Here is a 13015-nt window from a genome sequence, read left to right as displayed (position 1 = left end):
CTTTAAATAGGGCATGTGGTGAGCAGGTTCTGCTTCCTCAGGCTTATGTCAGTCCCTTCTCCATTAATAGGAGATCGAGAATAGCTGAATCTGCTTTTCTACACAGTTGAGGTTTAACAGGTTAGCACGCATGCAAAAGTCTACACATCACAAAAACTCTTCATGTTAAGCTTTTGAAAAAAGGCCTAATAAACCTTTGGAAACCTTTGGAATAAATCTTCAAGAAGATTGGCAAATTACGTATTACATTTAAAACCTATTTTTTATTAGTCCATGTTCTGATCACATAAAGAAATATTCAACACAAGAAAGGTAAGGTTCTATTTTTGTTCCTAATTTTTATTTTTAATTTTTTCACCATGACTTTGCATTTTTTCAGATGGTACTGATATCTGACTGTCCTGCTTTTCAGGATGTTCCCATGTTGAACCTCAAATATGGTATCGTGCAATTAATGGTGAGGAGTTTGTTCTACAATGTGCTTTACCAGATAGAGATGCTACCAACATTTATAACAACTCACTTCTAAATCAACATAAGGTGAAATGGTTCTGGCACCAGAAAGATAAAGAGACACTGAAGGCTATCAAGGAAAGCTCAAATCTGACTTTCCAAGGGGATGCACTTTGGTTTAAACCAATAAGGGACAGTGCTTCTGGAGTGTACATCTGTAGAATATGGTAAGTAATGGAGCAAAAAGTAATGGATTAAAGGAGTAAAAGGTTTCTATTTCTATAGGAGAATTACTGTTTTGGTTTGGTTTATGTATTAAATGTTTAACTTTTTTTTTCTTTTCTTTTTTTTTTTTTTACATCACTCAGGGGGAAAATCCCATGTCTCAAAATTGTTTTGGATGTTCAAACAAAGAAGGCAGCAAAATGTTCAGGTAATGACACCAATATGCTATATCTGCTTGCTGGCAGTGGGAATTCAATAACCTGTCCTGGGACAAAATGTTTCAACCACGTAAAAAAGCCAGATGTGAAATGGTACAAGGTAAGAGTCAGCCTTGCTGAGTGGAGGCAGAGCTTCAGGTCTAGTTAATGTCCATGTGCCATAGTTCTTGAGCCCTTCTTTGTCAGGCAATGCCAAAGAAATTCAATCCAAAAGTAGAATTTTGGACTCATATATATCAAGTATTTAAGGAGGAGTTTTGAAGAAATTTGCCACACCCAAAACATTATTGTAAGAAACAGAAGCCAAGAAATCCTTGCTCTTCAGCTAAGAAATTGAAGTAACTGAGAATTAAAATAGTTTTTTTACAAAACTGACATGATTGAAATGCAACGTTTTAAGTTTTGTTTTGACATTTCAAATTTTGAAAATATCCAATATATCAAGGAAAAACTGGCTTTGTTAGACACAAAATTATTTTAAGAATAATGTTTCAGATTGTTCTTTCCAAGACTCCTGTGTTAAATGAAACAGTATTCTACTGAACCACTACTGACTCAGTATTTGTAAGGATAGTAATTTAGCACACAGACCTATATAAATGAGCAATGGAAAATGACTAAAATTTGCAATTGTGCATTTTCCTGCCTGGTATTATTTACATTATTTTATTCTATTAAGTAGAATTATGATTTAGTCAAAGTTATTCTCCATTTGCTTTAAAATTTTAAACGATATTTATCTTTACCTACATCTTGATCTGAAACCCACTGAAGCTGAGGAGTGTCTTCACATTTGCATTACTGGATTTTGTCAGGAACTTGATTTAAGGAAAATTCTTGCTGGTTTTGGTGGAATATGAATATATTAAGATGAAAAATAATGGTGCTTTTCAAAAATAGACCATTTTCATGCTTCTAAAAGTAATGACAGTGTCCTCGACCTCAGACCATCTAAACTCATGGTTTACTTCTCATAAAATAACTTGAAAATATTTTCAAAATTATTTCTTTACAAAACAAAAAATACCTAGTCCATCAAAAAAGTGATCCTTTTTGTCACTCTTTAGTAATAGGAGTTTAATTTAGATCAGCTTCATTATTTCATATTTTTGCATCAACCATAAATTTTAAATAATTTTTTAAAAATCAAGGTTATTCACATATTTCTTAGTATAACTGAAAATTGTCCTCAGACTCCTAATACATCTCATTTTGGGCTTCAGTGGAAAGACTTTGGTTTAGCCCTTCTGCCATGAAAATCCTGTCCAAATATATTAAAATTTAATTTAGTAACAGCAACAACAGCAAGAAAAACAAAACAAAACAACTGTAATTCTTAGATATTATTTTCATTAGGATGGTCACCAGATAAAATACAGGAAAAGGAGACCAAGCCTAAAGCTTAAGCAGAATGAAATCTTCTTGAATCCAACCTATGACAAAGATGCTGGAATATATGTGTGTGATTACACTCTGTCTGACAACACTACCGAGTGGACAGTGAGAACAGCAGTAACAGTAGAAGTCATTGGTGAGTAGTATAAAAACCCAGAATAAAATATCGAAAGTAAAGCATATTTTCTTTATTACATTTATTTCTGTCTTTTGTTCAGGCTCTTGTTCTGAAAACCCATAAACTGAATTAGCTACAGGATCATTCAAATCCTCTTCCAAGTATTCTGAGGACATGTTTGTACACCAACTAGAACATCCAATAGTAATAGCAGTAGGTCCTGTAGGAAAGTATAAATCTATTATATATCCTGAACTATATGGATGAAGTACAGCTGTTTCTGTATGAAAACAGCACAGGACTATTCCTCAGCATCCTGGTGGAAGATAGGCCACTCTGTGAAAGGGAAAACAGGATTTAGGGAGCAAAAGAAATATGTCAAGTGAAGCAATCTGGTTCTATGGTCTAGTGAAGAAACACTCCTCTGACATTTCATGGTCTAATGAGGATAGCACTTTTCCAAAATAGGTGATCCTTTTTCCCCCAGGTATTTTAAGCATTTGTTTCTGAGACTTCAAGTGGAAAATGTATCTATCCCATCAGAACAGGAAACCATATCTTACCAACCTGTGAGATCTCTGTGTGGTGGCTTAAAATACCTCTTGCTCTTTCACTCTTCCTTCTGGCTTTATTCCCACATAATTCTCCAGGCAGGCTTGGACTAGCTCTGCTTTTATTCTGATCTGACTGTATTTGAGCTAACACATTGTCCTTCTCAGTTCTTTTCCCTCACTTTGTAGAGCAGTCAGAAAAACACTTAAAAGGCACCATATACATCCTACCCTAGAACTTGCAGACTGAGGGGAGACCCTCTTGCACTGGAGGTCTGTGAGAGGAAGAGAAGGGACAGGCACTGATCTCTTCTCTGTGGTGATCAGTGACAGAACCCGAGGGAATGGCCTGAAGTTGGCTATTAGGAAAAGGTTTTTCACCCAGAGGGTGGTTTGGCACTGGAACAGCTCCCCAGGGAAGTGGTCACAGCACCAAACCTGACAGAGCTCAAGGAGTGTTTGAGCAACATTCTCAGGCACGGGGTGTGACCCTTGGGGATGGTTCTGTGCAGGGCTGAGGGCTGAACTCGATTCTGTGGGTCCCTTCCAACTCAGCTTGTTCTGTTATTCTGGGCTATATTTCTCTGCTGTGACCTGGTTAAAAAAAACCAAAACAAAACAAAAAACCAGAACCAAAAGGTGCTATGTGTGGTACTATTTCCTGCAGTATGGGACTTTCCTAGAATATCAGAACTATGGGTTTTATTGTAAAACCCGTGGGTGTCATTATCTGTGCCCTTTGGCAGCCTGAGTTTTGAAAACAACATGGCTATTTTGGTACAAGTATCTGTGCTTGTGAAAATGGAGTGTGCATGTGCTCTGTTTCTGCTTACTGGGCATGAAAAAATGTTTGACAGGGAACTGGTATGAGGATTGCACCCTTCAGGGGGTTTTGCAAGGCGGGGGGGTTCCTAATTTTTTAATCCTAAATAATTTAAAGTTCACACTAGTTGCTGAGCTCCTCAGCTCATGTTAGAGGACAATGCCTCAGAATAAACGAGATAGCAGGTGTTTGAGTAGCTACACAAATTTTGTTGTCCTCCTCTTGGACTTAGGTGTCTAAATTCCACCCAAATCTTGAAAAATCAAATTTTAAGTTATTTTGTTTGGTTTTCTGCACTGACAATAACTTTATACTTAATGATATTCTTGTTAATTGCAGCAAAAAACACTATTCATCCACCAAACCTCTTGTATCCCAATGGTGTTGTGATCCTTGAAGTAGAAGTTGGTAAGTTTCAATTCCTCCTCTAGAAGCAAATGAAAATATTTAAATGAGGTATTGATAAATAATGACAGATCTTGATAAAGCAAACCAGGTTTGCTTTCTAGGCTATTTAAGAGAATAATATTCTGCAGGCATTTGTATTCTGTGTTCATTTGTTCCAGGCAAGCCACTTGAATTGGAATGTCGTGTACAGTTTGGGTTTGAAACAGTTTCTCCAATGAGGGTAACATGGAAACGAAACAACGAAGAGAATGTAAATGAGAAATTGAATCAGGAAACAATGTGAGAACCTCCTCCCCCATCCCTTCCAATATTCTGGTTACTACCACCACAAGCAGCTGTATAAGTACTTCTGTAACAGTTTTACTGAATACATTTTATTGAAAAAACTTTAGAAGGCACTTTTCTATCACCTAGTAATGCATATATCCACAAGCGACAGGCATGTGACCTTCACATACAGAAGGACAAATTGATGGCCATAAAATCAAGAACTCAAACTCTGCATAATCTTAGCTCTTAAAGCTTTATCTCACAGACAGCTTCAACATGAAGGGCTCCTGGTTGCCTGTCCCCACATCAGCTGTTTTCAAGTGTTCTTGTTCTCAAGTGTTCTTGAAAGCACAGTCTCTGTTGTGCCTTGCTAGCAATTCACACAATCTGCCTTTGGAAGCTGCCTCTGAGTGGAGAATGAATGAGATCAGCAAAACAGTCCTGTGGGCATGGAAAGGAGTTTGTGTATCTCAGAAATTGAGGTGTTACAGACTCGGTCTGAGGGCTTGCAGCACTGAATTTCAGGACACTGAATTTTGGATTTTTTCCCCCTGATGAGAATTAACCAGACCCTGCAGAGAAGAAACATGTAGGGAAAAGGTTTCCTGTGACCTGGGGACAGCCCCTGTAGTGATTACTCTTCCCTCTCCTTCCTGTTTTCATTCACTTACGCAGTGTTCAACTTGGGCAAGCAACAGAGTAGAGGCAACACAGGCAACTCTGTCTTTCACCACACAGCCCCGAGTCAACTTTATGGGTAAACTTTCTGTACCCTGGGGGAAGCAAAGGCCCTGCTGCCACTGCTAGAATCAAGTTCATAATAGGAGTCATATGGGGAAAAAAAGAATTATGACATCACACACACTCATGAGATAGACTGGAAATTGCATTTTCATAACTTTAGAATGTTTAGGTTTGGAATATTCTTGTTAACAAGTTTTTACCTTTTTTCATAGGTAGAGTTTCTGTTTATCTTTTAAAAAACAAACAAATGAAACTTCCCCAACAGACTTTGGTTGAATCCTTGCCTATGCTCACTCGTACATATCTTGAGGTAGCAGAGGTAGAGAGGTAGAGCCATGGGACACTCTCATTTTGCAGTGGCATGATGTGAGATGACTTTTGGGACGACCCAGAGATGTTTATACTTGTGGCTTTCAAAGGGGAATGCTGAAACTCAGAAACCCTGGGTATTCTGGAGTGATTGCAGATACAGATCTGTTTCCCATATCCTTCTCTCAGCCCTGAAGGGATTCCTCAGTTACCTCTTCATTTCCTATACTTCTGTCCCTTATTTCTGTCTTATTCTGTTTGCCTATCCTGTCTTTGGGCTTTTTACCCCTGTGCAAGAGGCTGAGCTGCTCAGTCTTTTGCCCAGCTTGTTCTCTCTTGGGGTTCCTTTTTGAAGTTTCATTTCTTTGCATTTCTTCCAGGTGAATATTTTACATCTTAGAAAAGCATAAGTAATCTTATAGAAGTAAAGGGGACTATATATTGAAAACTAGGCAAGTCAAATATTTTGCTGAGTAGATGAATTAAGGATAAATCTTTCAGTCTTCAGACTTATCAAAGTGTTTTCTTACAATGTTAGTTAGTTTTTTCTTACAATGTATAAACCAAGTGAAGGTTCCAAACCAGAATATTGCAGTGCTATTAAAAGTTCAAGATGAACAAGTTGCAAGCTCCTCTGTTTTTGTGTGTAAGACATTGGGAAATGGTGTGAATGAACAGCAAAGGTATCATGCAAATACACATTTTTTTTTTTCTCTCTAGCGTCTATCCAAAAGGTTTAAAGGGGCACACACTTCTTCACGTTGCAACTTTGAAAGAAGTTACTGAAAATGACCTCAGAAGCAATTTCACATGCTTTGCTCAGAATTCAGTGGGGAATGCCACTGCTGTGATCCAGCTGAAAAGGAAGAAGAGAGGTAAAGCTATCAACTGGTGACTATTTACCCCTGAAGACACATTTTGATTTACTCAACTGCTACTAATTAATTCCCCATTGACACTGGCTTTTAGCCAGCAGCAGAAGTTTCTTGAACCTTCTGGTGGGAAAATCTGATTTGTCAGATGTCTTGAAAGCCAGGTAATTTGAGGATTACTCAGGAGAACAGGGCTGTCTGGGGAATTACTGCAGGAAGGTGAGTCAAGTGGAAGTTAGAGAGTAACCAGAAGGAAAAAAAGGAGAGTGTAATCTCTGAGCATTAATAGGAAATCTACCAAACTGAAGCAGAGAGGCTGCTGAAAGCAACAGTATTCCCTGATTTTCATGAGATATTTCTGTTTATTTTCCCAGTCATTAGCATGCATGTTTCTGAGAAGTTACCGTAACTGATATGATTGTGGCAGCCTTTCAAGTCCCAAACCTGAATCAGTGTGGAAATTAAAGTGTTAAACCGTAGTTCACAGTGGAGGTTCATCACTGGAGGGCAACAGGAAGCTCTCAGAAGGGCACTGGGTGCAGCTGTGTCTGTTCTGATGTAGCTTTTCCATCTCAGATGATGACTATTTACAGCATTGCTGAGTGTACCAGAGACTATTTTCTCTGTGCACTCTGTCATAGATTGGCTTTTCATATCACCAAAGAGATGCCATGCAAAAAAGGTCACTGATGGTAGACTGAAATTCTATGACAAAGTTTGTGGCTACATGAAATCTTGACTTCCCTAAATTTTGCCAGAGGGATAAGGAAAAAGTTTTTGTAAGATGGTTTGTCCCCATTTCTGGACTGATTTTTTATCTAAGTGTCAGTATTATTTTGGAAACTTAAGTTATGACAGACTCTTTTCTTTCTGCAGTGTTGTTCTTATATGTACTATGCAGTGCCACTTCTACTCTACTTGCCTTTGTCTTGTGCACTGTCTTTATTTACCAGCACTGGATTGAAATAGTGCTGATGTATCGAAGTTATCTGGTCCACAACAAAAGTACAGAAGGTAAGAAACCTTGTCTAATATGAATTTGGTCTAGTTTTTCTACTGCCTTTTGCCATGTGGGATAATCTAATATGAATTACTCATTTAATTATTTTCTTTTAAAGACTCTGTTCTCTTTGAGCCAATAAAAAGTCTACTAAAGCTTGCAAGATGCCCAGTGAATGCAGATGGAAAAAAAAGTCATATAGTGTGAAAGAAATATCTGACACCAACAGAAATGTCAGTAAGATTTTTACCCTAATTTACCCATAGAAGATAAGAGTAGGAAGCTGAATTTTGGCAGTCCATATGCAGGGAATAACTTCGCATCTCCAACATTTCAAAATCATTCTCTGGAAAAATTCAACAAAACCTTTGGACAAGAATGAAATGACCTTGCATAACAAGGTGAAGGACTCCAGGGTCTATTTTATCTTTCACTTGAAGCCAAAAAGTTTCTCAGAAGAATAAACAAAAGAGAGAAATAAGATGATGAAGGGCACCAGTTGACAAATGAATGTTTGGGAAATATTCATATTTCCTTTCTAAAATCTTTGAAAACCACTTGACATTTGGACCCAAGTGATTAGCTTTTGATTTTTCAAGTCTCTGTAGTAGCATTGTCCCACCACCTCAGCTAAAACAGGCCCCTAAAATAGTAGACAGAGTAAAAATGTATCAGGAATCACTATGACTACTTCAAAGAACTTAAGGTATGATTTTCTTAAATATGTTGAAAGAATTCTGATAGTTTGTGCCTGAGAAAATTTTTCTAAAAATTCTTGCATCTTGATGCAGTTTGAGATAGGGGTGTTTGAGTCTGTTTTTGTGTTTGTACATGTATCTTATATGTGAGTGTGAAACAACTGTATCTAGATACCTTTGAGTACATGCACAATTGGAAAATTAACTGCTCTTCTGGAAAATATTTTTACAAGCACTAAGGCATTTGGCAAAGGCAGTTTGGGAAATCACTCAAAATTTCCCCACTACCTGGTGACAAAGTGATTTAAGGACCTGTGGAAAGTCCCTTTAGAGCACACCCTGCATGTCAGCAGGACAGACCTGCCAAGGCCTGTGCACTGAAGTTGAGGACCTTGGGGTTTCACCATGACAGCCCCTGTCCCCTGCCTGTCCCCTGCTTCTCAGGTACCTCGTGCACACAGCTCCATTTGCAGCATGGGGGTACAGGGGGTGCGCAGACCAACTGTGCACACCCAGAGAGTTTTCTGTCCAAGGGAAATGTGTTCTCACCTGCAGGACTATGTCCCTCTCACTTCATGGATGCATATCAAGTCACCTTGGTCTGGAAGGACTTGCTCATAAAGCAGCAAAGCAGCAGTTATGACTTGATTTTGCTGTTTATTCCTTTCTATAATTTCTTTTCTCATGTCCTTCTCAGCACAGAATCGGACAATTGAAGAATCCTACAAGATTGGAAGGCACCCTGGGCACCTGCTCAAAGCAGAGCCAGCCTAGGTTGTGCAGGACCTTGTGGAGAGAGAATCCACAACCCCTCTGGGGTTAATTGGCCTCCTTAGCCAATTCAGATATATCTCTCAAAACTCCTGCCTTCTTCCACATGTAGAAAAGAAATAATGCAGGAGATTTGATACTAACATTTATAGAACATGTATGCCATCACTTTGCTTAAGTCAGGTATTCTTCATTTCCTACACTTTCCTACATTGCATCTTAAATACAGCACCAAAAGTTCCTCAGCTTGTAATTTTCCTGTACAATTATGTGAAAAAATGGCCTAATGGTGCTTATTTTGTATTTATTTTTAACTTGCTATTGTAATAGTAATGTTATAAAGGTATGTGTTTGTTAGTGGTTGTGGTCTAATAAGATTGCAGTGACCTCTGTGGGTGAAATGAGGAATACCTGGCTTGTAGTGCAATTTAATGTTATTTAAAATCTGTTTTCAAGGGAGCTTCAATTTGGGGTATAAATGAAGCTAAACCAATCTGTGAACCTCTGGCCCACCTTTAATTCCTACACAGTCCTGTGTGCCTACTGCTGATGATTCACTCTTGTGGGCCTGAATTGACTCAGGTTGGCAGAAAAAGAACTCAGTAAAAGACAGTGTGTAGCCAGCAAAGTGAATCATCTTCCCCTATTATCACTAGAGCTTATCACAAGAATTATCACCAGTAGAAGGATGGGATTGAAAGTGTGTCCAGGAGCAGAGCGGAGGAGCAGAGATGCAACATTTGTTGTCTGATAACATTCTTGGCTTCCAGATCAAGTCTGCACACCTCTGTTTTCTTTTGATGACACACTTTCTGCTATGTGCTGGTTCTGAATTTAAGTGTTCAGCCCCAGCTCATCCATGTTAGTTTTCTGAATTTGCTTTACATCCTACAGGCTCTTCTAGATCCTGTAGGAACTTGGTGACTCTAGCCTGTGTCTGTGGTCCTAATCTCACATCCAAGGATAGAAATAGGGAAGTTTACACCAAGGCACGTGGGTCATGACCCTCAGCACTCAGGTCTCTGTGCTGGATGTGGGTGTCTCAGTTCCCAAGCAGTGAAGGTGAAGGTGCAGTCAATGTGGTGGAATCCAGAGAGCCTCTCAGCTCACCCTGCAGCAGCAGCACCCTGCTCTATACAGGGGAATTTCTTTCTGGTTCCTATTCATTATATTGTCATGTGATACAATTCAGTTAATTGAACATTGGTGCCTGATGGTATTTGAGCTGCCTGATGATGTCCTGCCATTCCAAAGTGCTTGAGTCTCCAATACTTCAATACTTCCCCTGTCAAATCTGGCAATCTTAGGATAACTTAAATGGCCTCAAATAACTGTGAAACTGGACTGGGTTCACTGTGACTTTTGCTTTCACCAGAAATTATTTTATTTTACGTTCCTTCTCCCTCAAGTGTAGTTCAAAGTTTATTCAGCAGATATATTTTGCTTCTGCCTTGTAGTTAAGAATGCATCTAACTTGGGACATTGGTACCAGGGTGATCAAAGCTAAGAAAAATTCTTTACCTATGTTTCATCTGCACTGGACAAACGTTCTTTCAAGGCGACTTTAAGTTCAATAACTGGTCAGTACTTGGTGTCAGAGCTGATATTTTGATCAGACTTAGCCTTTGCTCCTTAACAGAGAGACACAAGTTTCTATGTTTACAGACATAACGGTGTATGAAAACAACATATCTTTTGCAAGCAACTACTATTCAAGAACATTGTTCCTTTAAGCTTTATTATATTTTAAAATAAGATTGGCCATTGACAAGTTTTTTTTTAATCAGAATTTGGGCAAAAGAGAGAAAAGATTGGGACTCACTCCCTACCACGTGGTTTTTGCCTGGAAAGGACCAAATCTCTAAACTACCTTGCACTAAACATCTCTAGCTGGCTTGTTTGCTTTGGTAGCATCTCTACAAAATTTGCAAGACAGTGAAACAGCAAGGTTGTCTTTGGTGACTGGATAGCTGTAATCTATGAACACATCATAATTTCAGGTTTCTGTGTGCCTACTTAAACAGATATAAATGGAAACTGGGCATTAAGAAAGAAGCTGAATGCTTTATCCGGACTTGTTAATGTATATAGTAATTTATTTATTAATTCATTTATTTTAGATGGCAAGGAATTTGATGCGTTTGTATCCTATGCAAAACTAAACTCTTCTGAAAGTGACTCGCCTTTAATTAGCGAGGAAAAATTTGCCCTGGAGCTTCTTCCAGATATGCTAGAAAATAAATATGGATACAAGTTATGTATTCTTGAAAGAGATATTCTTCCAGGAGGAGGTAAGTTCCCAGGCATGATAGAAAATCTTCAGTTTTTATAAAATTGTGCTTCACTTTTAAAAAATCCCTTTTGTGCACCAGAGCAATAAATTGCATAATTAGGTAGTGGAATTTATGTTGAAATCTCATAATGTTTTGATCTTTGTGTCTGGTCCCTGTGCCTGACGCACACATACTTTGGAGTGAGGTCACTGTGAGCTACTAGGCTGAGACAAAGCTTCTTGTGCAAGAATTTCTTTGCAAGCAGACTCCTTTTCCTGGAAACAAGACTTCAAATATTTCAGTAGTTACTTTCTGAGCAACTTTAGCCAGTGATACCTCAGTAATTAGAACGTCCTGTGGGTGAGATGAGGACAAGTCCAAGTGTCCCTTGAGACCCTGCTGAAGTGTGCTGAGGTCTCAGCTGTGCCCTTCATGTCCTGAGCAGAAAGTTGTGTTCTTCAGTTGTATAAGAACAGCCATGGTACCCCTTGATAGCAAACTCATTTATAGGTGTTGTATGATTACTTAGCATTCCTATTCTTGCCTTTCCTTATTTCAGGGTTTTAGCTGTTGATAAAGAAAGTGATAAGATAAAAACTCCTTTGCAGAATGCAGTAACTCTCACCATTTCTTCTCCAGCCTACACAGATGAAGTTGTAACTGCTATTAAACACAGCAGACGGGTAATAATCATTTTGAGCCCAGCCTATGTCAGTGGACCAAGCATCTTTGAACTGCAGGCAGCAGTGAACTGTGCATTGGAAGATAAAGGGATCAAACTGGTACTAATAAAGTTCCAGGATTTCCAGGAGCCAGAGACTTTGCCTCCAGTAGTGAAGAAAGCACTTCGGATTTTACCACTCATTACCTGGAAGTCTTCAATTTCTGCTGCTCCACACAAGAAGTTCTGGAAATACATGCATTACCACATGCCAATGAAAACTTCTAAAAGGCTGGAAAATTTCAGCCTCAAGGGCTTCTCCCAAAGGTTATTCAGACTGGGTATAGATAGGAGAAATTTCACAGGGGGATGACGTCAGGCTCAGGAATGGTAACACAATTGTCAAAGACCTCTTCTGTATCGTCTGACAGCTGCCCACTGTCACTGCAGCCAGCAAGAGCTTGCTCTGAAACAGTCAGAAGGACTGAAGTGTGACAGTGCACAGCAAAACTGTGCCACTGCACATAACTGTAATATATAAATATTTAAAAACTGTAAATATCTTTCATAAATTAATATTTTATTACCATTTTCATTATACCATTTATTTATTATACCATTTTGCTCTGATTTTGAGACATACAATGTTCTTTGCACTGCATTTCTTTCTGGAATACTTTAACACTTGTTTTCTAGAAAAATATTTTAAAAATGGAACTCCAGAGGATGCTTGCAGTTTAATTTTCTGATGCAGTCCAGTGGGACATACCCAAATTCTTCAAGTGAGCTACCTCCTCCAGTGGGAACGTCAAGAAACTACCATGAGAGACTTCTACAGCTGGGTATGCCAAAGGGATTCAGAAAAGAAGGACCACTCTGTAGGCTTAGCCCAGGCATCTCCACCCTTCCTTCAATGAGGGGAAGAATTCAACCAGTTGTAAAACAGTTCACACTCAGGGACACCTGCACCTGATCATTGCTGATCCTGGCTGGTGCTGGTCACTCAATGCCCACTGGACCTGTTGGCACTGTGGGTGTGTTGCAGGTGTAAATCAAAGCCCTGATTGTCACAACTAGTAGACTTCCAGGGTCTCTAAATCTTTCCCTTGCAGTCCTCTGGCTGCCAACTCTCCAAACCATCTTGCAGTCTGTGTGTATGTCTGTAGCTGAGTGAAATGCAATGGTCAGTACTAAGCAATCTGAGTGGTATGGCCTCTTCTCTGTTG

General features: G+C 39.0%; 1 protein-coding gene across 1 annotated transcript; it reads left to right on the top strand.

The window, feature by feature from the left end:
* The first annotated feature begins 684 nt into the window (after positions 1-684).
* On the top strand, positions 685-12395 carry IL18RAP (interleukin 18 receptor accessory protein). Its single transcript, XM_071431158.1, has 8 exons — positions 685-996; positions 2253-2427; positions 4123-4191; positions 4350-4470; positions 6235-6389; positions 7263-7400; positions 10976-11146; positions 11768-12395. Exons 1-8 carry the CDS (start codon positions 901-903, stop codon positions 12160-12162), a joined length of 1320 nt encoding a protein of 439 aa, XP_071287259.1. The 5' UTR covers positions 685-900; the 3' UTR covers positions 12163-12395.
* Positions 12396-13015: the final 620 nt, after the last annotated feature.

The sequence above is a fragment of the Agelaius tricolor genome, unplaced genomic scaffold (genome assembly GCF_023055355.1).
Source record: "Agelaius tricolor isolate 1412-34295 unplaced genomic scaffold, bAgeTri1.0.p SCAF_7, whole genome shotgun sequence".
In the NCBI taxonomy this organism is placed as follows: Eukaryota; Metazoa; Chordata; class Aves; order Passeriformes; family Icteridae; genus Agelaius; species Agelaius tricolor.
The sequence above is the reverse complement of the archived record's forward strand: the minus strand, read 5'-3'. Positions and strand labels throughout refer to the sequence as shown.